This window comes from Bufo gargarizans, chromosome 1 (assembly GCF_014858855.1).
Source record: "Bufo gargarizans isolate SCDJY-AF-19 chromosome 1, ASM1485885v1, whole genome shotgun sequence".
Taxonomy (NCBI): Eukaryota; Metazoa; Chordata; class Amphibia; order Anura; family Bufonidae; genus Bufo; species Bufo gargarizans.
In genome coordinates this window covers 309,506,008-309,533,391 of record NC_058080.1, presented here as the reverse complement: position 1 = coordinate 309,533,391, position 27,384 = coordinate 309,506,008, and the positions used below count along the sequence as shown (strand labels likewise).

General features: G+C 44.2%; 1 protein-coding gene across 1 annotated transcript in view; it reads left to right on the top strand.

The window, feature by feature from the left end:
- The first annotated feature begins 422 nt into the window (after positions 1–422).
- The window catches only part of PPP2CB (protein phosphatase 2 catalytic subunit beta), a 33,958-nt gene continuing 6,996 nt past the window's right edge, over positions 423–27,384 (top strand). The window contains exons 1-6 of the mRNA XM_044305206.1: positions 423–802; positions 19,926–20,135; positions 21,357–21,530; positions 22,854–22,943; positions 23,632–23,793; positions 24,180–24,298. Coding sequence (XP_044161141.1) covers positions 701–802; positions 19,926–20,135; positions 21,357–21,530; positions 22,854–22,943; positions 23,632–23,793; positions 24,180–24,298 — 857 coding nt within the window. The 5' untranslated portion in view covers positions 423–700. The remainder of the gene's footprint in view (positions 803–19,925; positions 20,136–21,356; positions 21,531–22,853; positions 22,944–23,631; positions 23,794–24,179; positions 24,299–27,384) is intronic.

Sequence of the window (27,384 nt, the reverse complement as noted above, 5' to 3'; positions counted from 1 at the left end):
GTGCATATTTTCAAGCAGCTGTTTTCAAAAACGCTTCAGAAGTGACATGTTTCTTCTTTGAAGCGTCTCAAATGCTGCATTTCCCATCCTGTTCATTGGGAATGGGGTAAATGCATTAGGTACATATTTGGCAGCGTTAATCCCGCCCAAAACGACTTGTTCTCACTGGCTTCTGTTCTGACCTTTCCGCACAGGTATTGCGTTGTGAGAACATACAGTAGCTGATCCCTGTTACATTTTCCACTGTCAATAAAGAACGCCTTAAAAAAAAAAATAGAAAAAAAAGAAAACGGCTTCACTAATGTGGGCGTGCGTGAAACCCTTCCCTGCAGCGCCGAACGTAAAGCGCGACTGCCTTCCTTTGCCGTAATGAGTGCTGCGCGCGCGCTCCCGCGCCCATACGTCTTCCCTGATGTTTACCATCCAGTCCTCGTGAGCGCGCACGCCTCCCCCAGCCTTCCTTTCGTTCCGTTTGGCGTCTCCGTGCGCGGAACCACTGACAGCCCCCTCCTCGGTGCTCGCTCCCGGCTGTGGGGGTGAAGGCGAGATTGAATGAGAAGCTAGGACGCAGCGGCGCGGTGGCCTCCTCTCCTGCTAGAACAGCCCGGGCGTCTAGCAGTAGCTGTGACTGACGCAGTGCCCGGTGGAGGCCCCGGCGGTGTGAGCGTGTGGTGCTGTGTGTGTCGGGGAGCTGCTGGCTATGGAGGACAAGACGTTCACGAAGGAGCTGGACCAATGGATCGAGCAGCTGAACGACTGCAAGCAACTGAACGAGAGCCAAGTGCGCACCCTGTGCGAGAAGGTGAGCGGCCGCAGTCATTCACACGGCGCGGCTTTCTCTGCGCCACTGCCCATTACACTCCCTGATCACAGCGGCGTGCACAGGCTTCCCAGTCCACACTGCCTATGTCTCAGCATGTGGGCACCATGATGCCAGTGTGGGCAGTGGGCCCGTGTTGTATTTGTGGGCTATGGGATTGAAATAGTAGAAATGTGCGGCTATTGGGGGGGTCAACTACCAAAATCCCCCAAAAATCTGACCCATTCCTGGTGAGAGTGGGTATAGGACTGTACGCCTCCTTTCTTGGGACTGGATCCTAGTAATTAGATATTATGTATCAGGACGTCTGTCCAGGCGTACGTGATCCGCGCTGGCTGGGCGTCGGGTGGTTTGGGAGGCAGACGCACTGTCCAGTATGCAGCGCCGTCTGTCAGATCAGAGGACGGCTCGGAGACCTGATGTCTAATGGATCCACCCTTGCCCTCTTTAAATCTCCCCCCATTTCTTGGGTATAGTAGTCGTCTTATATATATTAATGCAAAGTGTCGACGCGCTAAGGTTACGGTTGCACGTGCGGAAAGTCCAACGCGTTTACGGTAGCTCTTCCACCTGCTGCTGAGGTCGTATCTGCACATAGCTGGTGGTGTGGGTTTTAAGGGGTTATCCAATGTGTAAAAAAAAAAATGCCCCCCAATGCCAGGACCTCTCATATAATAGGTTATACTTACCGACCCCCGCGTAGCTCCTGCAGGCCCGCCGTTGCATCTCCCTGCCGTTGGATTGGGGGCAGCCAATAGCAGGCTGCGACAGGGAAGAGCTTCTCTAGCGTCACCCGCGATGCTAGGGAGGATTGCGGCCTGCTATTGGCTGCTGGATGTTTTGATCCGCGTGATGGGGAGATGCGGGGTAAGTAGTATAATCTATATAGGAGGGGGCGGGGCATATTTTACATGTTGGATAATCCCTTTAAATTTGCAGTATATCCGTTTATTCAGCGGATTTCACCATTACAGACGGTGAAATGTGCAACAAGTAAGTCGCATTGACATGCTGAAATCCACATGATTTGGCGCTGTGGGTTTCAGCAAGGTACAAGGTGGACCTGCCATGCGTGGCCATACTCTTAAAGGGCTCATGCAAATGAATAGTTCCGTATACAGTCCGCAAAAAAAAAAATGGAAGGTACTCCGTGTGCATTCAGTTTCCGTATTTCTGTTCCTCAAAAAACTAGAACATGTCCTATTATTGTCCACGTTACGGGCAAGGATATTATTGTTCTATTAGGGGCCGGCTGTTCCGTTCCGCAAAATACGGAATGCACACGGACGTCATCTGTATTTTTTGCGGACCGCCAAATACATACGGTCGTGTGCATGAGCCCTAAGGCTGACACTTCAGTATTTGGTCAGTGATTTCCATCAGTTATGGCTCATGCACACGAACGCCCTGTGCAAATAGCGGTCTGCAATGCACACGCACCAGCCCTGTGGCCACCGTTAACTTGAACGGGACCGCACCACAAAAAAATAGGACATGTTCTATCTTTTGTGGTGTGGACGCATGGTCCGAAATCCCACTATAGAGTTTCCGATCCGTGCATCCACTACGGATCTTGAGGATTGTGATGGACCAGTGAAGTCCCCAATACGGGCATGGGGCACACATGTACCATCACTGTGAGCCAAGACATGGTGCGGGTCTGTCCATTACACCTGATCTCTGACTATGGTTCACTACGGGTTTTGACTGACAATAACTGGAGTGTGAACTCAGCCTAAGGCTTATTGCACACGAACTTGGGCTGCTCGTTGCCTTTTGGTGGATCCTCAATACACAGGCACCGTTCTGTGTGCATTCTGCATCACGGATGCGGATCCATTCACTTCAGTGGGTCCGCAAATCTGGAGATGCGGAATGGAACCCTACGGAAGCACTATGGAGTGCTTCCGTGGGGTTTCGTCCCGCACTTCCGTTCCGCAAAAAGATAGAACATGTCCTGTCTTTTTGCGGAACGGCCGGATCGTGGACCCATTAAGGCTACTTTCACACTGGCGTTTTGGCTTTCCGTTACTGAGATCAGTCATGGGCTCCAAAATGGATCAGTTTTGCCCTATTGCATTCTGAATGGATAATGATCCGCTCAGAATGCATCAGTTTGGCTCCGTTCCGCCTCAATTCCGCTTTGGAGGCGGACACCAAAACGCTGCTTGCTGCGTTTTGGTGTTCGTCTGATTAAACTGAGCCAAACGCTTTCACTGACACAATAGAAAACTAATCCGTCCTCCATTGACTTTCAATGGTGTTCAAGACGGATCCGTCTTGGCTATGTTACAGATAATACAAACTGATCCGTTCTGAACGGACGCAGACTGTTGTATTATCTGAACGGAACCGTCTGTGCAGATCCATGACGGATCCGCACAAAACGTGAGTGTGAAGGTAGCCTAAAGTGAATGGGTCCGCTGCGGCTGCTCCACGGTGGGTGTTCGTGCATTGCGGCCCGCAGTTTGTGGGGCGCAGCACGGCCATGGGGCGCACATGTTTGTGTGCAAGAGGCCTAAGCTGGAATTGCAGTGTGTGATGGTGCAGATGATTATTAGGAAGGAAGCGTTCCTTCCTGACAATAGCCTGCTCCTAGTGGGGGTGAGAGCTGCATTTTCATGTTGTGATCCCCTCCACAGTATGAGGACGAGCATTGACTGCTGCTATGGCTTGTCCCCATACACCTGCATTGTTGCTAGGCAGCAGATGCCTGACCACACAGGACCATCTGCTGGCCAACAATGGTTGAGGTGTCCACATGAGACTGTCAGCTAATGAGGAAGTGTTCCGCTCATTCATTGGGTGATCTGTGGCACCTTTATCAGGAACGGGCGTTCATCATCATTATTATTATATATTATTAAAGCGCCATTCATTCCATAGCGCTGTACATACGAGAAGAGGTATACATACCTAATACAGACAATTGCACTAATCCTAAACAAGACAAATTACAAACTGATACAGAAGGAGAGAGGGCCCTGCCCATGAGGGCTTACAGTCTACATGGTATGGGAGAAGGACACAGTAGGTGTGGGTTAAGTTGGTCATGGCGGTATAGAGGCAGCAGGGTCACTGGTTGTAGGCTTGTCTGAAGTGGTGGGTTTTCAGGTTTCTTTTGAAGGATTCCACTGTAGGTGAGAGTCTGATATGCTGGGGTAGCGAGTTCCAGAGTATGGAGGATGCACGGGAGAAATCTTGGAGTCGATTGTGGGAAGAGGCAATAAGAGGAGAGGAGAGAAGGAGGTCTTGTGAGGATCGGAGAGTGCGTGTGGGGATGTATCGGGAAAGTAGCTCAGAGATGTAGGGAGGGGAGAGGTTATGGACGGCCTTGTATGTATTTGTTCATTCCCAATAATCGGGTCTTGTAAACCCAGCTTTAGGCCGAATGCACTCGGCCGTGAGCGGTCCGTGGTAACACGGGCTGGATCCCTCCTGAGAGCAGGAGCACACGGCGTCATTGGTTTCTATGACGCAGTGCGCTTCCTGCTGCCGCCACAGTACAGTAATACACTGGTATAGATCATACCAGTGTTTTACTGTACTGCGGCACAGGAAGCGCACGGCGTCATAGCAACCAATGACGCCGTGCGCTCCTGCTCTCAGCAGGAATCCAGCCCGTGTAACCACGGACCGCTCACGGCTGTGAAACACGGGCGAGTGCATTCGGCCTTAGGCTGGCCGTACACCATAGGTTGCTATTGGAAGGATGCGGTCTCTCCTCCATGTACACGCATACTTGACTTGGTTATCTCCTGAGGACAAGGTAATGGAGAGTTAGGAGGTCCCCATGGGCAGGAAGTACCATCCAAATCATTGACTGACATATGTCTAATATGCATTTCCCGCTTAAAGGAGTTGTGAAGCGTTTTATATTGTTGACCTATTCTCAGGAGCTCATCAATATCAGATCGGTGGAGCTCATCAATATCAGAGTCCAACACCCGAGACCCCCACAGATCCGCTGTGAGACGAATAGGCAGCGATCTCTGCTTCCTGGTCGTTCCACTGCCTGTCATCTCCTGTGGAGCTGAGTAGGGATCGGCCGATATAGATTATAATAATTTTTTTTTTTTTTTTTAAAGAGCCGATAACCTGTGACGTTTCAGGCCGATGACTTATAAAAATGCACAGAATATCGGTATTTTTGTTACAGCATTCACCACATAGGAGATAAAAAAATATATATTTATATATATATATATTTTTTTAATAGTTTGGACTTTTTGGATGTGGTGATATGTTTATTTATTGTTTATATATTTTATATGTAAAATTGGGAAAGGGGCGCAGCGAATCTTTCAAATGGCTCTGGATTTCTGAAGAACCTAGGGCGGGCCAGAGGGGTGAAAGGGGAAGGGTTTTTATATGAATAGCGACCCTGGGCACCTTCAGACCTAATTTGCATATTGAATTCGTGTTTTTTGAAGAAACAGCTATACGGTAAGTAGCATTTCAATATAGGGACTATAATGGTGTTGGTGTTCTATAATTGTCAGTTTAGGTGAAAGACTCCCTTTTTAATATTTTGTATTTTAATTTTCTTTTACTTTTTATTTAATAACTATTTTCCCCCTTGGGGCTATAACCTGGGATCTTTTCATCCCTTGTCCTATTCACAGCGATAGACTATCAGGGTTAATAGGACTTCACACTCTCCCTTGTGCTCTTTGCACACAGCAGCAGGGAGATTACTATGGCAGCCAGGGCTTCAGTAGCATCCTGGCTGCCATGGTAACCGATCGGAGCCCTAAGATTTCACTGCTAGGGCTCCGATCAGAAGCTGCCGCTGCCACCAGAGAGGAGGGGACCCTGTGGCTACTGCCACCAATGATTTTAATACTGAGGGGGGGCACACTGCGCCACCAATTATAATTAACGTTTAATACAGGAGGTCGAGTGTCGACGCAGAATCACATAGCCGAAAAGAAGAAAACCCCCGTAGGGATACACATACATACACAAAATATGACATTTTATTAGATGATTACATACAAATAAATTACAAAAACACTATAAGAAATAATCAAAGTAATGAAGCAGCAATACAGGTGATGTTGCAAATGGTAGCTCACTCGCTGACCGGCATGGTAAGAGATCCCAAAATACAAAATAGACTAGGCACAGTGGCTAAGGCAGCAGTGGCAGGGAGAAAGTATCTATGCACCAAAAATGCCCTGGAACCCTATCTGATGTTCCTAAGTGCCCTGTATAAACAGGAAACCACATGTCGGCATACAGGCAACAGTCAAATCTAGGAAAGAACAGATAATACCTGGGTTATGGTGCAAACCAGGGATCCAACTACCGGTCAGCTGTGAGCACACCCCAACGTACGTTTCGCCTAGCTTTCTCAAGGGGCATATCTATTAGAGCACTCACTCACCTAATATATCCAGAGATTGATTCTAATAAATATAGGGGAACCTGTGGATGGACCAATGGAACACAGGTATTATCTGTGTTTTTCTCTATATTTGACTGTTGCCTGTATGCCCACTTGAGGTTTCCTGCGGGACCTAGTGTGGAAGTTTTTTTTTTTTTTATGCAGGGCACTCAGGAATATCCGATAGGATTCCAGGGCATTTCTGGTGCACGGATACTTTGTCCCTGGCACTGCTGCCTTGGCCACTGTGCCTAGTCTATTTTGTATTTTGGGATCATGCCGGTCAGCGAGTGAGCTACCATTTGCAACATCACCTGTATTGGGGGGGTTTATATTATTTTACTTTAAAAAGTATGTTCAAAGGCCATATTAAAACTATTTTAGGACTTACATAATTATAAAAATTTTTGCATTACAATGTAAAAAAGACAACATGTCTACATGGTCAGGGCTTAGGTTACCTCTCTTCTTAAACGCTATGTTACCTGTTGAAGAGAAGAGACGTTCCGACGGTGTGGATGTACAGCTTATAATTTATTGCACATTCAATCTCCAAGACTCGTACTCCTCCCTACCACTATTATCCTGATTATCTGGCTGAGTTATGGGGGGCATCTGTGGATGGCAGGCAGGCAGGCACTGTTATGGGGGCATCTGTGGATCTCTTAATTGAGGATCGTTAATTGTACTAGACAGCAGAAATTTATATAAAACTTGCTGTTTTTACATTGTTTACATCACCAGAAGATCACACACTGTACCTTAACAACAAGTCCAGAATGACTAACAATAATCTATTAGTCTGCACAAATGATTTTCCAGATGTTGACAGCTTCTGCAGTACAGTCGTTCAGGGTGGCCCCACATATTAACCTTCTTTAATTTAGTTTTTGAAGCCAAAGTCAGGAGTAGATTCCAAATAAGAGTGGTATTACCCTGGCTGATTTTCAGGCGGTGCGACCGCCGATGGAAGATTACACAGACTGATGCAAATTCCATTCTTCCCTCGTTCAGTTTTGTTCATTATCGGCAGCACTTTCCTGATTACGCAAGGGTGTTCTGCCGATAATCCTGATAAAAAAAAATGCCCGTCAGTCGATCGACGTGTCACTTTTTGCGATGCTAAGCGCTGCCTCACATTGGAATGAATGAAAGGCAGAGACCATGCAGGCGAAATGTCAGCAAAACTGAGCTCAACGGCAAAAGTCGCAGTGTGAACATACCCCACCACTACGCGCTGTGGGGTTTCGCTCTGGTAGATAAGGTAAGCCGGCGCAATACAGTGTCAAAATACCAAGTTCTTAACTCAAAACACCAGTGTTCACTCACACCTGAGGCAATTGAACAAAACAGCACGTAACTTTGCAGTCTTGGTGTTAATTCACACACAGTGGGAAATTCATATAACACAAGTCACCTTGCTGGCAGTTCTGCCTTCAGTTGTCCACAGCAGGCTTTAGGCGGCCTGTTTCCCCAGCGTGTGGCTCTCAGCCCTCCAGTACAGCATAAAGCCTCAGATCCCCAAAACAGAGACATCTCTGCTGAGCCCGGCTGCCTATTTAAGGACAGCCAGATGCTGCCAAAACCCGGAGCAGCACTTAAACTCTGGTCCGGTATCTTACCTCACCTGGCTGGAAACCAGCCCAGCCGCACATGCTGGGTGGAAAATACCTGGCTTGCCAGACACAACCCCTCACTGTGTCACAGCGCTTATTGTCCAACAGAAGGAGTCATAGTTCAAATTATAATGGTTATCTAGCAGGGGTGTATTGGGAACTTAAAGTGGCCCTAGAAGAAAAAAAATTGCCCCCATGTTGTAGGTAGAGCCAAGCTGGTAGAAGGTATAGTCAAGCCAAGAATGAACTGTCTGTATGGGTTTTAATGCACTACTTTGATAAATAAAGCTGCCACGTTTGATATGAAGGTGGATTATCCTTCCTTTGTTCCATATTGAAAACCTTCTCCCAGTTCTCCGTCCGGTTCCTGGCGGCAATCCGTGCTTCGACAACTATACACTAGCAGGTGAGCGCACCCAACCCCTCTCTACTTAGTCAAGCCAAGTAGGTTGGCATAAAATTGTATAGTTTGGGACTTACAGATTCGGCAATACCAGATATGTGGATTTTTTTTATATTTTTTTTTTATCACCCATTATTAATCCCACAAGGGGACATGCAATCCTTTGATAGTGTAATACACTGTTCTACTCATGTAGTGCAGTGTATTATGTTGTCAGTAGTAAATTGACAGGCAATCTATTAGGATGTGCCTCTGGAATCATCTAAAAGGCATACACAGAGGACAGACTATTAGGCCCCCAGCTGCCATGTTAAGACATTGGTATTCGCTATGGTGCCAATTGGTGACAGAATGAGCACCCTGCCTCTGAAACCACTTAGATGCCGCATTTGCTTCTGAGTCTGACATCTAAGGGGTTGAAGGGCTGGGATTGGCACCTTTGCCGGGCTGTTGGAGCAGGAACCCTGCTGTCATGAGAGCTGAACTCCTGCTTTTTTTCTGCACTGGAGACCATGCTGCGCTTAGACTAGGTAGCAGCGACCTAGCCTAAGACCCAACACCCTCTATGTATTTTATATATATCTGTCGCAGGCATCAGGCGGCCCTGCTGTGCTGCCACTATAATGCCACACATGGTAATGATAGCCGGCGGCGACCTGCGATGTGTATTATACATGGACCTTCAGTGGTGAAGTCATAGGCCCCCTTTACACGGGTGTTGCGGGTGAGGGCAGGATGCAATGCAGGTGCGTTAACGGAAAATCGTGCGAGTAGTATTAATATAACTGCCTATTCTTGTCCGCAAAACGGATAGGACAGGATATATATATATATATATATATATATATATATATATATATATATATATATATATATATATATTTTTTTTTTGCGGGGAACGGAGCAACGGGTGCGGACAGCACACACAGAGTGCTGTCTGCATCTTTTGCAGCCCCATTGTAGTGAATGGGTCCGCATCCGAGCCGCAAAAACTGCTGCTCAGATGCGGACCAAAACAACTGTCGTGTGCATGTAGCCTTAGGGATGAGCGAATAGACTTCGGATGAAAGATCCAAAGTCGATTTGTATAAAACATTGTTTGAATACTGTACGAAGCGAGCGCTCCGTACAGTATTAGAATGTATTGGCTCCGATGAGCCGAAGTTATTACTATTTAACTTCATAAATTTCTATTATAAAAAAACTTTTCCCGAACTTGGGTTCGGTTCCAAGGTACCACTTGGAACCGAACTTGAGTTCGGGAAATGTTTTTTTTTTTTTTGTTTTTTTTTAACAGTATAAATCAATTTCTGAAGTTATTATGCAAAGTCCTGCGAGACTTCGCAAAGTAATGACTTCTGCTCATCGATGACAATACAATCTAATACTGTACAGAGCTTTATGCAAATCGACTTAGGATGTTTAATTCGAAGTTGATTCGCTCATCCCTAATCATAATGATAATTTCTACTAAAGTTACCTCTACAGAGCAGGAAATCATGACCTATTAGACCTAGTGGCCAGTGTGAAAATTGCATTATTAGGGTACTTCCACACTTGCAGCAGAGGATTCCAGCAGGCAGTTCTATGGCTGAAACTGCCTGCCGTATCCGGAAATCCTGACGCAAAGGGATGGATTTTGTCAGACTGATCCGGATATGGATCCGTCTGACAATTGCATTGAAATACCGGATCCGGAACACTTAAAGGGAGTCTGTCATCAGCATTTCACAATTGTAACCCTTCCCATAGCTTTCTAGCATGCTTACAGTTAATAAAAACGTTACCTTTAGCATCAATCCTGGACTTATAAAACGGTCAAAAAACATCTTTGTAACATATGCAAATGAGGGCTCGCAAGTGCCCAGGGGCGGCGTTACCCTCGTAGGTGCCCTGCTAGCTCAGCCTTTTCTTCGCTTCCTTCCCTCTGCCCGCCCATCCTTTCCCTCTGACCACCTATTTACTAACTTGTTGTTTCGTCGAGATCCCACGCCTGCACTGAAATGCTGATGACAGACTCCCTTTAAGGCCGCATCCGGCACTAATACATTTCAATGTAAATTAATGCCGGATCCGGGATTCTGGCAAGTGTTCGGGATTTTTGGCCGGAGAGAAAACTGCAGCAGTATTTTCTCTGGCCAAAAACCGCAAGAGGGACTGAACTGATGCATCCTGAACAGATTGCTCTCTATTCAGAATGCATTGGGATAAAACTGATCAGTTTTTTTTCCCGGTATTGAGCTCCTGTGATGGAACTCAATACCGGAAAAGAAAAACGTTAGTGTGAAAGTAGCCTAATAAACATTTTTTAACTACAGATAGTGACACGGAAAAAAACTCAACAGAAATTCTAAAAGAATGTTTAACATACTTGTGATTTAAGGCAGCAGCAGGAGGTAGTTATCTACACAGTTCTTAGTATATTCTAACTTGAAGCGTCCCCATCACTATGGGAACGCCTCTGTGTTTATAATATACTGTCGGATCTGAGTTTTCACAATCGAACTCAAATCCGATGGTATATTCTAACATAGAGGCGTTCCCATGGTGATGGGGACGCTTCAAGTTAAAATATTCCATCGGATTGGAGAAAACTCAGATCCGATGGTATATTAATAGGAACTCCAGACTTTACATTGAAAGTCAATGGGGGACGGATCCGTTTGCAATTGCACCATATTGTGTCAACATCAAACGGATCCGTCCCCATTGACTTGCATTGTAAGTCAGGACGGATCAGTATGGCTCCGTGCGGCCAGTCGGACACCAAAATGCTGCAAGCTGCGTTTTGGTGTCCGCTTCCAGAGTGGAATGGAGGCGGAACGGAGCCAAACTGATGCATTCTGAACGGATCCTTATCCATTCAGAATGCATTGGGGATAAACGGATCAGCTCGGGGCCGCTTGTGAGAGCCCTCAAACGGATCTCACAAGTGGACCCAGAAACGCCAGTGTGAAAGTAGCCTTATAGAGGGGATCCTGCGCAGGAGGAGGGCTCTTTTTTTTCCACCCCATTACCCCTATGATCTTTCCCTTGTCCGTTGAGGGAGCAGACTTTTTCACATATACATCATCATAAAGAAAGAGCACTGTACCATTGTAGGGGCATGAGGCCTAGGGTTTCATCTCCGCCTCTTATTAAACCTTTAGTATAATCACCTTCCATTGTGACATACGGGACGCTTTATAAGAGGTTGACCAGCAGTGAACTTGGCCTGCTGCAGATTATGAACATCTTCCCAACAGCCGGCAGTGTGTGTGATCTTGACAGTGCTCAATTTGCCATGGCAACTAAGCGATCAATTACCGGGTGTGTCGCGCTCCTGCAATAAGATGGCAATTGAACGGCTCTTGCAATGGCAGCCTTGGACGCTCTGAGGCCTGCAAAAGCACAGTTCCTATGAAGCCTTGCATAGTCTATGGCAGGCATCCTCAAACTGCGGCCCTCCAGCTGTTGCAAAACTACAACTCCCAGCATGCCCGAACAGCCTACAGGTATCGGCCTACAGCAGGGCATGCTGGGAGTTGTAGTTTTGCAACAGCTGGAGGGCCGCAGTTTGAGGATGCCTGGTCTATGGTATAAGTGATCATACAATTTCACGCTCTCCTTTCCCCATTTTTAAAAAAAATCATTTGTATCACTGCTTCCTAAAATACCCGAACAATGAATATAAATTGAAAGCAAAACCAGAAAAATCAAAATGGCCAATTTTCCGTTCTTTTTTTTTTTTTTTTTTTTTTTTGGGTGCTTTACCTCCTCCAGAAAATTGAATAAAAAGTGATCAAAAAGTCATACACAACCAAATTGATATTAATAAAAAAAATACATAAAAGTATTAAAACACAAGAAAAATTTGGTAGTCAAACTGACCCACATGATGAGGTTAACAGGTCAGTTTTACCGCATATGGAACGCTGTAAAAACTAAACCCTTAAAACTATGGTGGAATTGCTTATTTTTTTCTAAATCCACCTAATTTAGAATACTTTATAGCTTCCCCTTCCCACTACTAGGTGTGCAAGAGTAAATGGTACCATTAGAAAGTACAGCTTTTCCTGCAAAAAACAAGCCCACATAGGGCTACGTAGCGGAAAAATAAAAACGTTATGGCTCCTGGAAGGCCGGGAGTAAAAATTTAATCGGGAAAAAAAGCATAAAATCGATGCATCAAGAAGGGGTTAATAGGTACCTGAAGGGTTTTTCCTATATTTTAGGGGTTTTCCTGCCTTACTTTTACTTCTGCTAGTCTAAAGAGAGATCTGTTGGTGTTGCCTTTTTAACGGTCAGATATGACATGGCTGTCCGCTTCTTGGATGGCATCTTACTTAGAATAAACGTGATATTGTGTTGTCCCTGAAGTATTTATAGATTTCGGCAATTCAGTCATCTCCATGGCAACCCATATGCCAGATAACTGCGCACTCGCTGAGAGTAATGGCTCATCTGAAACAGTTTTCTAGCTCTCTCCTGGAGATCATTCTAAGTATGAGTGGTTATTCCACACATGAGACTGTCCTCAGACTTCAGGTTTTAATTTATTAATTATTTTTGTATACGTCCTAGCTGGTCAAAAATAGGTAGTCCATATAACTAATCTGGATTATCTTTAGTGTATGGCGTTGTGTTTCTGCAGCATAACCTGGTGATAACTGCTGATCACTAGGGGGAGATGCCTTGAGAAGGGTTTGTCTTCTTGGGACTACTTTCAGGCAGGACCCTAGACTCCTAAAATTTAAAAAAAAAATATTTGCAACTAACCATTTTTTAAAAGGTTGAAATAAATGTAATATCCTTTTTTTTTTTTTTTTTTTTTTTTTTTTTTTTTTAAATCCCTGTCCACAAGATAGGGGATCACTATGAGATTGTTGGGACGGATGTTCTCTTCCCTCCGAAATGAATGGAACAGTAGGTGGGCATGTGCAGTGCCACTCTATTCCTCTCAGTAGGACTGCTATTTCTGGCAGGTCCCATAGAGAGGAATGGAGTGGCACTGTACGTGCCTGACCTGCCAACCTGTTCATTCTGTTTGGCCCTATGGTTTTGATATGTATTTTCCTATGTTCTTGTCTGGCTAAAGCCTATCTTTCTTTGCAGGTAACTTTTCCAAATAAGCTGTAATGCATGTGTTCATGAGTAATAAGACTATCTGACCATTATTTCACTTAAATTCTGTATTGTTCCCCGGTTTCGCTCACATTCCTTAATTCTTAGTTGACCTCAGCTGTGGGTGCAGATTAGCTGCTTTTGACGTATCCCCATAGACTCTTAAAACAGCTGATCGGTAAGAGGATGGGTGTCTGACCCCTGCTGATCTGATATTAGTGACTGGAGGATATGCCATCAATACCGGACATGGCTGAAACCGGACATACCTCCATTTTCACACAGGCAGCCTCCCTGACTTGAGCATCGGAGCAGTTCATGCTACGATGCTCTCCTTTGCCCTGTGCTAAATCGCTCAGGGCAAAGGCATTGTCAGGAGTTCCGGTGACGTACCGGGCTCTCCATGGGGCTGCCAGGAAGCACGGTAATGTCACCGGCACTGATGGTCGGGCCATAGCGCTGCCCTAGCCAGTAAAACTGTTAAGGCAGCGCTAAAGCACACCCATCTGAGCCGGTGACGTCACCGAACACTCTGCCGGGCAGAAACCTATGCCCGGCAGTGTTTTATTGTAAACAAGAGCCCTTGCCCTGCGTGATCTAGCTAACATCAGGTGCCTGGGTGAAAATATGGGTATGTCTGGGTTCAGCTCTGAACCCGGACAACCCCTTTTAAGGCTGGGTTCGCATATGTCAGATGCGCCCAGCCAGTCACCTTGTGCCAGAGTAGTAGTACTAAACACAAATAGGCAGGTGCTGCTATACATCCTACTAGGTGCTCCAAAAGATGTAGGACTGGTGTGTGCTACCATGGGCTCGATATTCCCTGCGCTGCCGGAGGAAGTGCTAAATTTATGCCAAGGCCTGAGCTGCCATAGATTTCAGTCTTCATTTGCGTCCGAAAACTGAGGTAAAAGAAGTTAAATGTACCAGGCCCACTGGCCCTGCCGCTCCCCACCCTTGCCACGATCCTACTAGGAAAGTGGCAAGGGTGGTGTCGAAACACCACCTGTGACTGAATGTAGTCTTTGTAGTGTTTAAAAAGTCACAAACACTGGTTTTGTAAACCCCATGTTTTAGTTTTGATGCATGTACTATTAGGGAAATTTATAGTCTCCCTTCGCCATTTTTCTGGTGAAAAAAGTTGAAAAGTATGGAAAGAGCAGAGAGCACTTAAAGCATACCTGAGTTTTCAAAAAAGTTTGCATAATGGCTGTGCTTCTTTGTACAATCATAAGTGTGACGGAACAGTTGTGTTTAGGCTTCCCTAAATCCTGTTTTTAAGGCTACTTTCACACTAGCGTTTTAGTTTTACGGTATTGAGATCCGTCATAGGGGCTCAATACTGGAAAAAAAACTTCAGTTTTGTCCCTATTCATTGTTAATGGGGACAAAACTGAATAGAACAGAATGCAAAATGCATTCCGTTGCGTTTTCAGACCGGAGAGCAAATCGCAGCATGTTGTATTTTGCTTTCTGTCCTGGGATGCGGAGCAAGACGGATCCGGCATTACCCCCAATGCAAGTCAATGGGGACGGATCTGTTTTCTCTGACGCAATAGAAAACTGATCTGTCCCCCATTGACTTCCAATGGGGGTAATGCCGTATCAGTCTTGACAATGTTAAAGATAAGACAACCGGATCCTTTCATAACAGATGCAGAAAGTTGTATTATCAGTAACGGAAGCGTTTTTGCTCAACCCTGCCGGATCCAGTCAAACGTTAGTGTGAAAGTAGCCTTAGCGATATTATTCCTTGTTTCAGCTGCACAACTAGATACATTTCACTCAGAAGCAGGGGGTGTATCCCTTCTATGCATGCCTGCCCGCACTGTACTACTGTGAGATCCTGTCCCTTACTTTCCACTATGTTTGTTTTCAGCTCTAGAGCTCAGAAAGCTTCTATGGATGGCGAGCTCAGACTTGCAGAAAGGCAGGACCCTCTTTTGATCTTCAGAAGCAGTGTAGAAACAGTGCTACTATCCAGCTCAGCTAGCTCTGACACGCCCGATTTCCTGTGAACAGTCTTCTGAGTCTCTTGTTCCCAGGGATGGATCTTGCCTGACAACAGGCAGTTGACTGCAACTTAGGTGGAAGTGAGACCCCTAGTGGCCATGACGGCTTTTTTTTTTTTTTTTTTTTTGCTTTTTTTCAGGTGCATGCAGGCATATTTTTTTTAAATTAAGTGATTTAAAAATTTGTAAGTTACACCATTCTCTATTAAAGGCGTTGTCTCACTTCAGCAAATAGCATTTTTTATGTAAAGGAAGGTAATATAAGCAATTTACTAATACACTGTTATTGTCCATATTGCCTCCTTTGCTGGCTGGATTCATTTTTCCATCACGTTATACACTGCTCGTTTCCATGGATAAGCCCACCTTGCAATTTACTCCTCCTCGGGTAAAAATACTTCTCAAAAATGGAAAAAACATGCGACCTCTGTGTGTGATGGGCCCGGGCATATGGAGGGGGCATTATAGGTCTTGGATAATCAGTTTAAGGCCTCGTTCACATGTCGGTGCAGGTCAAAAACACAAACTCTGAGCAAATCTTTCCATTATACCTGATCTCTGTGTAGGCTGTGTAAATGCAGTGAACGGACTACCTGTCGCTCATCGGCTTCATCACTGAATGTGATAGTACTAGTACTACCCTGGCCCCTAATCCTCAGACTAGAACCCAATTGAACATCTGTAGTTGTGTTGGCTTTACGGATCCTCCCCCACATACCCTGCTGATTTGATGAAGATATGTAACTGTAGGCCTATATAGTATGTATGAACTCTGTACATTTATCTTTATGGGGTCCATATAACTTTCTGCCTGGGTTACACTTTTACCCAGGAAAATCAAAATTTGTTATGACATTACATAGAGATGAGAGAAGCGAGCTTTAACATCCGAAGCCGCTTCGCTAAAAAATTAGTTATAATACTGGACAGATTTGTCTCTGTACAGTATTAGAATGTATGGGCTTCGTTGAGCCGAAGTAAGCTATTCACGAAGTTGCGCGAGACTTCATTGAATAACTTTGGTAATTGATTATTACGGTGAAAAACCCCTTCAGCTGAGTTCGGTTCCAAAGTTTTTCACTGTAATAATCAATTACTTCGACTCATCAGAGCCCATATATTCTAATACTGTATGGAGACGAATCTCTGTACAGTATTAAAATGAATTTTTTAGCGAAGCAACTTCGGATGCAGCATCCAAAGTCACTTTCGCTTGAGAAAGGCTCTGTGTCTGAGCTGAAACGTTGCTTCACTGTCCCACATGGGTCAATAAACCATGATTTTCTACTGGATGTGCTGTCCGTTTTCTATTATTCTGGGGTAAGGAGTCACACCCTTGGACGTAGCACCCGCTGTACATTTTTGTGAATTGGTGCTGCCTTTTGCGTAAACCGATGTGTGAGAAACTCCAACAGCTGCATCCATCTGAGCTAAAAATGTTATTCACATTGACCTAATCTGGCTGATTTCTGTAACTCGCGGCGTACAGTTAGTTTTTAATTATTCCGCAAAGAGGATTACTCTTCAGCCAAGGTTATTTTCTCAGCATAGATGACATATTTGTGATGTAAGCATGGAGACCTAGCCATCGCCAGCCTTTATAGACATTCGTTTCTGAGCTTTTACAAAGACCTCATTTACACTTGTGCCAAAGCTTTTTCTGAAGTGAGGAATATTTGAGGGCCCAATTGGTGTACCTATGGAAAGACCAGCTTTGTAGAGCCTTCTGATTGAGGACATAAGTTGTTAGGTTAATGTCATTGCATCAGTGCTGCCCTTAGGTTAGGACTGAAATACACTCTTTGACCAAAGTATGTGGAGACCTGTCTTTCATCCATTAGGTATGTGCAAAGAGGTATCCCCCAAGAAAGAGAACCACCTCTCCAGCGCCACCTATTGGAAGTGGCTTTCTATGAGTCAAGAAAGATCCGACTTTCCAACAAGTCTTGGGATTTGACAAGGGAATATAGCCAGGCCAGATATGCTGTTTCGGGTGCTTTCCCCCCTATCAGTACAGAGTAGGATTGTGACTGGTTGAGTGCAATGTCTTGGAAGGGGCTTAGACAGGGTGCTGAACCTCCTAAAAGAGACCAGTCCTGTATGGAGACTTACTGGAAGTACTCTATTGGTATGGAGACTTATTGGCAACACTCCATGGGAAACTAATATATAAAGAGGCATCTCCCAAGAAAGACAACCATCTCACCAGTGCCTCCTACCATTGCACTGAGCCAGCCAGAATCCTGCTCCGTACTGATTAGGGGCAAGCAGCCGTTTGTAAATGACCCAGTGTGGGTTTCCATGGCTGACCTGTTCACACCCGTCTTTGTTTCTTCTTGGTGCTGCCTGATGACTCGCATACGCCTCCTCATAAATGAAGCGCAGCTCCAGCAGTCTGTACACCCGGAATAGAAACTGCTCCAGCTCCTGACTGGAGTAGTTTTTACTCCTAATTTAAGAATATTTTTAGGTGTAAGAAGTAAATTTGCCAGAACTGAAGGCCCAGCCCGGCTCCTGCAACCCCCCCTTCCTCCCCCCCTTGCATTGTTTGGAGGCTGTTGGTGAAAATGGACAAAATAGGACATAGCCTATGTTATTTAAGTGGCTGTGTGAATTGACCCAATGGTTCTGAAAATAGCAGTTGCATGAATGTACCATTACAGATAACTGGGGCTGAGCTATCGGAAAAGGTACTATCCATACGACCTGCAGGCAGCATGTTATAGAGCCAGAGTAGCTAAACAAAATGACATATAAGAGGGCATTTCTGAAAACAAAAATTCTACTCGGTTTTTTGTGTACTTTAAATGCCCCTTCCAAAAATATTTTGGTGACTTTGGCTGCAGCAAATTTACTGTCACCTGAAAACTATTTAGGCCTCATGCGTACAAACATGTGTGGCCCGTGCCTGTATTCCAGCATACAAACGGGGTCTGCAATATACGTGCAACAGGCACATGGAGAGCTTCTGTGGCATTTCGGTCCGTGCTTCCGCACCGCAAAAAAATAGAACCTTCTATTTATTTTTGCAGTATGGACTGAATCTTGAAAATTGCGGATCCATTCAAATGGATATGCGGTCCGCAGCACGTGGCGCATGAGCCCTGAAAGAGGAGTAAAAACCACTGCGGTCAGGAGCAGTTCTTCACTTCAGGTGCACGGACTGCCAGACCTCGTCATAAATTAGGAGCTTCCTCTGGCAGCGCGGGGGAAGGACCAGTGGGAAAAGCCAGTCTGTAAATGACCTCCATAGTTTCTCTGCTCATTCTGAGCTTAGACGTAATGGTGGTGGTCCTGCTCAACAAGGTTGATTCTATCTGTCTATGCACAGTGTTATTAATAACTGAATAAGGATACTTTCACACTAGTGTTATTTTCCAGTATTGAAATCCAGTTTTGTCCTAATGCATTCTGAATGGAAAGGAATCCGTTCAGTATGCATCAGGATGTCGTCCGATCCGTCCCTTATACGGTATTTGACAGGACAAAATACCTGCTGCGGTATTTTTTCCCGCCAAAATTTCGGAACAATACTGCACTTGCCGTATCCGGCATTAATTTCCATAGAGATGTATTCTGGATCCGGTACCATGTGTTCTGGAAATTGCCGGATTTATAGAAGGAGCTACTTTTTCTTTTGATCTTTGAAAAAATTGAAATGCAGGATCCGTTATTCTGGATGATACCGGATGAGACAGATCTTGTATTGCATCGAAAAAAAGCTATTTGTTTGTATATGGTTTGCCGGACACCGACGCTAAGCCTGCGGATTAGGGTCCATTCACACGTCCACAATTTCGTTCTGCATTTTACGGAACGGAATTGCGGACCCATTAATTTCTATGGCAGCACAATGTGCCGCCCGTATCCGGAATTGGGGGTCCACAATTCAGTTCCCGAAAAAAATAGAACATGTCCTAGAATAGGCATTTTCTATTAAGTGACGGCTATGTGTGGTCCACAAATTGTGGAAAGCACATCGCCGATGTCCGTGTTTTGCGGATCCGCAAAACATACACTGACGTGTAAATGGCCCCTTAGACACCTTGTTCATCATGACAAGTTTCCTTGAAAACCCCTCAGCTCTTCAGTACAACCCACACCGCTATCATACTTCATCTAGTAAGATTGTAAAGCTGTGCGCTCAATCATTTCTCTAAATACTTGGTTTTGGTAAAAATATAAAATGTAGGGTTCATTTTTATACATGGGAGATGAATGATTATCTATGAATTACAAATATCTATGGCACTTGAATTGTCATGTGGGCCTTTTCTCATGGAGCTGCTTAGCATGCTGGTCTCCTGTAGTACCTTCAGTTTTGTGCCGCAGAAGGTGCTAGGTCTCAACATATTCCTGTAGTTTTTCTGACCACAAGATCTTACTTGCCTTATGTTTCAGACGTTCTCATGGTTGGGCAAATCCATTGTGGTTTATATAGATAATCTGCAGTTGTAGACCGCAGGAGCAGGCAGGTTGCTGTCATGTAGTGTTCTTGGAAGTGTCTTCCTACCTGTATCACACACTTGCCACTATATTGCCATATTTTTTTATAAATATGTATGTATTGTGTTTTATTTAGGCAAAAGAAATTCTTACAAAAGAGTCTAATGTGCAGGATGTGCGCTGCCCTGTTACCGTGTGCGGGGATGTCCATGGCCAGTTTCACGACCTCATGGAGCTCTTCAGAATCGGAGGAAAATCCCCAGACACCAACTACCTGTTTATGGGAGACTATGTGGATAGAGGCTACTACTCTGTGGAGACGGTGACTCTTCTTGTAGCATTAAAGGTAATGACACTGTTTCTTACAGTTTGTATGATGTCCTAGCCTAGTATCCTGTGCAGGGACTGAACCCATAAAAGCATGCCCAAGATGGTCCGTGTCCAGACCATGCACCAGGAGGGGGCAGAAATGACGTCTGAATAGTTTTTGGCTATGGAATAATTGTGATGCTAGAATAGCATCTCTTTACTGACATCACATGGACTTCTGAAGTGGATTGTCCACCCCAGCAGAAGACTCTCTTAAACAGATTTGCCAAAACTGCCCAGTTGAATACTGGAATAACATACACTGGTCTGATGAATCTTTATGCAGATTGTGGGATCTGAAGTTGTTATAAACTACATGAATCCTTCAATTTTAAGCCTCTAAATACCAAATTAAAGATGCACTTTCAGAATCCCCCCCCCCTTCATTTGTAATATTTTTTGGCATACATAACATTATATGTATTATAGCAGTATTGATGTATTTTCAGCCTCCATTACTGTAGTCGGTGACCTCTGGTAAGACTTGCCAGATCCCACAGTTTTCAAGTTGGTAAACTGAGGTCAGTGCATCCTAATGGACTGCATAGTATCACATCTTGGTCATGTAGGGGCATACTTAAGATGTGGTGTAACAGAAGATTACGGAACGCTGCCACCAGCTTGCTGAATTCATTCTACAAGGAGGCGCTACCTTGTACTAGCCAGGTGTATATAATAGTGGCCTCTGCAGATTGGTTTTGTTTAGAATATTTCACATGGAAAATAATTTTTAATGTTTTTATCCTAGAGCGTGTAGTAATTTGTGATTTAAAGACACAAATAATCAGCATTTTACAAACCAGCTCCTGGATCTGAATACTTTTGTAATTGCATGTAATTAACATTTTATTATAGCTACTCCGTTGTTGAATTAAATCTATCTGTATAGCGCCACCTGCTGTTTGCTCTTTTTTTTTTCTAATTTCTTTGTCCTGCTCACGGAGATGGAAGCGCATGCTCAGTTCCGTCCTTCACCTGCCAGCAGTTGCAGCAGACAGGACACGTCCCCTAACCTGACAGTTTGAAATAAATGTAGCAGAACAGTTGGAGCAGTGAATGGGGAGATCTCCGGATCCATGTGAGGTACAGGGCTGGACCCAGCTTTGGTAGAAAGAGGTTATCATGTACTATATGATGTCTGATTTACATTTACATTATTCATGGGATAACCCCTTTAACCATATTATTTCCTTCCTAGGTCCGTTACCCAGAACGTATCACAATATTGAGAGGGAACCATGAATCTCGACAAATCACTCAAGTCTATGGTTTCTATGATGAGTGTCTACGGAAATATGGGAATGCAAATGTATGGAAGTATTTCACAGATCTCTTTGACTACTTACCATTAACGGCTTTAGTTGATGGCCAGGTATGTATTTTCTTGGTACCCCAGAGGGTATATTTGGCACTTTTCTCTTCGACTGAAAAATACACAGCTACCTTTGTCTAAGGCCTTTTCCGTTCCATTAGGGGATTGTCGGAGCTCATCTATTCTTTCCTTGTACAATGACTTCTGCCTAGAAAACTCCCCCATAGAAGTCAATAGGGTTCCCTCCAGACCACTGTGTCTATTAGCCATGTGGCTGCCGTAAAGCAATTCCCCTAATGCTCTCTAAATGATAACGGCTCAGGATTTTGCAGCCCCATTGAAGTGAATATGTGCATGAGCCCTGAGTGTTTGCAGGTTCAGATGACATATATCTATTGTGTGTGCTTAACTTTAGATGTCAGGAAGAAAAAGGGATCAATGAGGTTTTTCCTCACTGCGGTCGGGTCCCCGTACATTTACACACTGGTAAAACGCAAGGAATTTTAGGATTAAAAGAAATTTAAATTTTTGTTCTGCAGCTTCAGTAGTTCACCCATTTTTCCTCTAAAGCCTTGTCTGACCACTTTGAATCTCCCTCACAGTCAGAGAGATTCTAACGTGTTCCATGGACGTTGGGTCTTTACAGATGGAGTGTGCCTGTTTTACACACCTGCTGTCAGACACCGTTTGCAGGCGTCTGCTGTGTAAAGCAGCAGGCACTCACTGGCTGTAGTGCCTGCATAGCTCCTTTAAAGTGGCACATGTCAGGAAGGGGTTAAAACATATATGTAGCTTTCATTTTAGTGGTTTAATTAAGAGGTATTGAAACACACACACACACACACACTTTTTTTCTTGCTTTTTCCGCGTGGAAGAAAAAAAAGCAAATGCTGCTTTCCATTAAAGTGAGGCTGTTTGGAGGCATGGTAGTGCTTCTCGGCACAATTAGTAGTTAACCGTCTCTTGTTAGGCGGGTTCACAACTGCATTGTGAACTCCAACCCTCCGAATGCGGTCTTACACTGTTATTCATCCATTCCAGCATCTTGCAAGATGACCACTGATGGGTGAAGGTCATTGGTAGATTGCTGTCACGGTGGGTTCACATTGTGTTTTTCCTATCTAACGTATACTAAAATCTTAGATGTTAAACGGATGCCTCAGACAGATGCCATACATTGGCATCTGTTCACCATAGAGTTCCATTGTAAAAAAAGTATACTTTTTTTTTTACCGTACGCTGCAGGATACCAAAACATGGTTTTCTGCGTTATTTTTCTCTCTAACGTATACATCAAATGGAGGCGTGAAACACAATGTGAACCCACTTTAAGCGGTATGTGTTGGATTCTGTTGAATGTATACATTTTGTGTTTCTTCCTAGATCTTCTGTCTTCACGGAGGTCTTTCTCCGTCTATTGATACGCTGGATCATATTCGTGCTTTGGATCGCTTACAAGAAGTTCCACATGAGGTAATACTTGGTGAGGCTGAGGATCACTCGAGCAGCCAGTTAGATGTCTGTAGCGTCTGAATCTACTGTGAATTTAATTGTTGTGCAGTTATAACGAGAACGGAGCAGTGAGCAGCCGAGGCTACTGGTCCTCTTAAGACATTAGACTTGGATCTCCCTCCACTGCTGTATCTTTGCTACCTGAAGCAACAGCATACAGATGTAGCAGGGTTAACACTCAAACAGTTAACTCAAATTTCTTAACTCATTGTGTTATCTTGAAACAATTGAAAGCAATTGAAGGTGTTTGCTTAACGCATTTAGTTTAGATAACACTTCTCATAAAACATGAGCGTTAACTCTACTACATCTGTATATGTTCTTGGCTAAATTGTGGTAAAGTTGCTCGGAATGTTAAGTAGATTCCTTCACAATTTTGATGTTAGTATTGTACTGCTTATCTGATAAATATTGGAGTGGTGCTTTATGTGTTAAAATGGTGGTATCCAGTGCCTTATAAAAATGTAGAGAAGAGCAAAACATGAACAGAGTTTGACCCCTGAATGCTTGCTCGTCTAATGTGGGCAGGACTATCTCAACCTCCCCTATATAATACCGTGTACATGGTCACAGACCATAATGCTGCTATAATGTTTACTGTAATGTTTAACAATCAAATATAGCTAACTCCATTGTATTATTCGTCCAGGGGCCAATGTGTGACCTTTTGTGGTCTGATCCAGATGATCGTGGAGGTTGGGGCATTTCCCCCCGAGGTGCTGGCTACACTTTTGGGCAGGATATTTCTGAAACCTTTAACCATGCCAATGGACTCACTTTGGTGTCACGTGCTCATCAGCTTGTAATGGAGGTATGTCTGGAAGAATTATGACAAACTATGCTTAATAAGTTACTATCGGTATGGCTTAGTAGTGGACATGGTGTAGTAAAGTATTGCTTTAAACGATGCCCTGATATTTCACATGACATGTCCCAGAAAATGAAGGCAGGAGAAGTCTAACAAACTGCTAACATTGAGATCAGAAGTATGAATGATTCCTGCCTATGAGGGGCTGTGGCCGATTTGTTGCAGAATTTTCTGCAGCTGATCTGGATAGAGCTTGCGGAAATCCATACACATGCTTCAGAAATCTACTTCCTGTCCGTATTCCCTAAGCATTCAGAGGATGTTCAAATAACTTTGTTTATTTAGATTTATATTTTTTACTAGTTTTAAATCAGTCATTTCATTTTCAGGGATACAACTGGTGTCATGACAGGAATGTGGTAACCATTTTCAGCGCACCTAATTATTGTTATCGTTGTGGGAACCAGGCAGCTATAATGGAACTGGATGACACCTTAAAATACTCCTTGTAAGTAACTTTATGTAACTTGCTTTGTTTCTATTGTGGCCTGGGGAATGCCTAACCATTTTCAGTCCTAACTAAATGAGATGTGCAACCCTTTAAGGGTGCCTATAAACACCATATGGACAAGTATTGGAACTCTCCTCTAAAGGGCCCTTTACACAGGGTGAGAATCTACCAGATAATCGCTTATGAGTGTTCATAGGAATGCTTGTAAGAGATTATTTGGCAGTGTAAAGGCGCCATTCATTGGGTAATCATTTGTCTGGACACAAAAACAGTCGTTTGCTGGCAGCAGATCAAACTGTGTAAACAGCCTTTGCTGCCAGCAGACAACGAGCCTGCACGGTGACGAGCGATGGCATTAGTGGTCGCTCCTCCCCATACTGTGGAGGAGATTGCTGCATGTAAATACAGTGCTCTTCTCTGCTGATGAGCAGGTGACTGCCAGGAAGGAACGCTTCCTTACTGGCAATTGCCTGCTGTATCATGCCTTCCAAAGGGACCTTTTAGATATTGAGTTCAGGTGTTTTATTCAGCCCCATTGTCACAGGTGTATAAAATCCAGCATCTAACATGCAGTCTGCCTTTACAAACATTTGTGAAAGAATGGGTCATCCTAAAGGGCTCGCTGAATTTCAGCATGGAACTGTAATAGGGTGCCTCCATTGCAGCAAGGCAGTTTAGGAAATTTCTTCCCTACTACATATTCTGCAATTAACTTTGAGTGGTATTATTCTAAAGTGGAAGCATTTAGGAACCACAGCACCTCGGTCATGAAGTGGATGCCACGTAAAGTTACAGAGCGGGGTCACAGAGTGCGGAGTTGCATAGTGCTACTTTCACACTGGCGTTTCTGGCTCCTCTTGTGAGATCTGTTTCAGGGCTCCCGCAAGCGGCCCAAAACGGATCAGTTCAGCCCCAAAGCATTCTTAATGGATAAGGATCTGTTCAGAATGCATCAGTTTGGCTGCGTTTGGTCTCCGTTCTGCTTTTGAGGCAGACACCAAAACGCAGCTTGCAGCAATGGATCCATCCTGACTTACAATGTAAGTCAATGGGGACCGATCCGTTTACACTGACACAATATGGTGCAATTGAAAACTGATCCGCCCCCCCCCCATTGACTTTCAATGTAAGTCAGGACGGATCCGTTTTGACTTAGACTTTTATTTTTGGGATAATACAAACTGATCCGTTCTGAACAGATAAAAGCGTTTGCATTATAGGTGCAGATACAAGACGGATCCGCACCGAATGCAGGTGTGAAAGTAGCCTAATACATAAAAATCACCAATGTCCTGATGACTCGATAAATGCAGAGTGCCAGACCTCCTCTGACATGGTCGGTACAAAAACTGTGACTTGGAGCTTCATGACTTGGGTTTCCATGGCTGAGCAGCTCCTTGCAAGCCTCACCAAGCACAATGCCAAGTGTCCGATGTAGAGTTGTAAAGCACGCCACCAATGGACTCTGGAGCAGTGGAAACATGTTCTGTAGAGTGACAAATCCCACTTCTCTATCTGGAAGTCTGATAGACGAGTCTAGGTTTAGATATTTTACCATAAATTGCACAGGTTTTTGCCCAGGCAGCTTGAACAAGTGAAGCAAACTGAAACTGTCGTCTTAACATTTACTAAATGTGCAGTCAGGAAATGCATGGCAAAAGCATAGTAATTTGTGATAATAACACGTGCAAGTCTCGTCTGTGCAACATAAATCGCAACAAGTTCGAACACCCTTATCTGCACATTTGATATGTCTATCGCAAGTTGCGCTTGTATTTAGAGGATATACAGTGGCCCCTCAAGTTACAATATTGGTTCCAGAACGACCATTGTATGATGAAACCATTGTAAGTTGAGTAATTGGTTCCAAAGCCCCAAAATGTCATCCAAGATAAGAGAAAATGAAGGTTAAAGAAAAATAAGCAGATAACTAAGGCTACTTTCACACTAGCGGCAGGACGGATCCGACAGGCTGACCCTGTCAGATCCCTCCTGCTGCTATTTCGCTGTGCCGCGGTTCCGTCCCCATTGATTGTAATGGGGATGGGGCAGAGCTTCGGCGCAGCACGGCGAGAGGCAGTCGGACTGAAGTCGACTGTCGTAGTTTTAGTCCGGCGGCTTATTCGCCGTGCTGTTTGGGAGCTTCGCCCCCGTCCCCATTATAGTCAATGGGGACGGAGCGGCAGGACGGATCAGACAGGGTGAACAGCCTGTCAGATCCGTCCTGCCGCTAGTGTGAAAGTACCCTTCGACAAATAAAACAAGTCTTTACATATAACAGTCAGGAATAGCTGCTAACTAGCAACTACTACAGATATAGAGAAGTGGCCTTGATTGCTTGGATCTGAGTCTGAGACATTGTATGTTGTCTAGTTTCAACTTACAATGGTCATTTCTGACCCATAGTATGTTGAAAATATTGTATCGTGAGGCCATTGTATCTTGAGGGACCACTGTATAGATATGCTATAATGTAATTCTGCACACGTTAACCTCTAACACATAATCATGTACAGTGATGAGAAGACTAAATACATCCTCTTTGAATTCTATAGTTTATGTATCAGGATAAAATGTGTGTGTGTGTGTGTATGTGTGTGTGTATATATATATATATATATATATATATATATATATATATATATATATATATATATATATATATATATATATATATACACACACACACATATACACACATATACACACATACACACACACACACACACACACACACACATATACTGGTCCTTTTGACGTTTTTTAGAAAAGATTTCACAGTTTCATGTATTCAACAAACCTGAAGCCTAAATGGAAGTGACGTGTGAAAAGTACACCCTGTGAATCATTAGCTCGTTCAACCACTGATAGCTTGAATTTTTAAAATGTACAAGTCTGTCTCTCACCGTGGAGGAATTTTGATTCTCTCCATTACAATTTTGCTCCAGTTGATTGAGGTTTTTGCATATTTATGCACAACTCTCTTAAAGGGGTTGTCTCCCTTCAGCAAATGGCATTTATCATGTAGAGGAAGTTAATACAAAATAAATACTAATATATTATTGTTATCCATATTGCTTCCT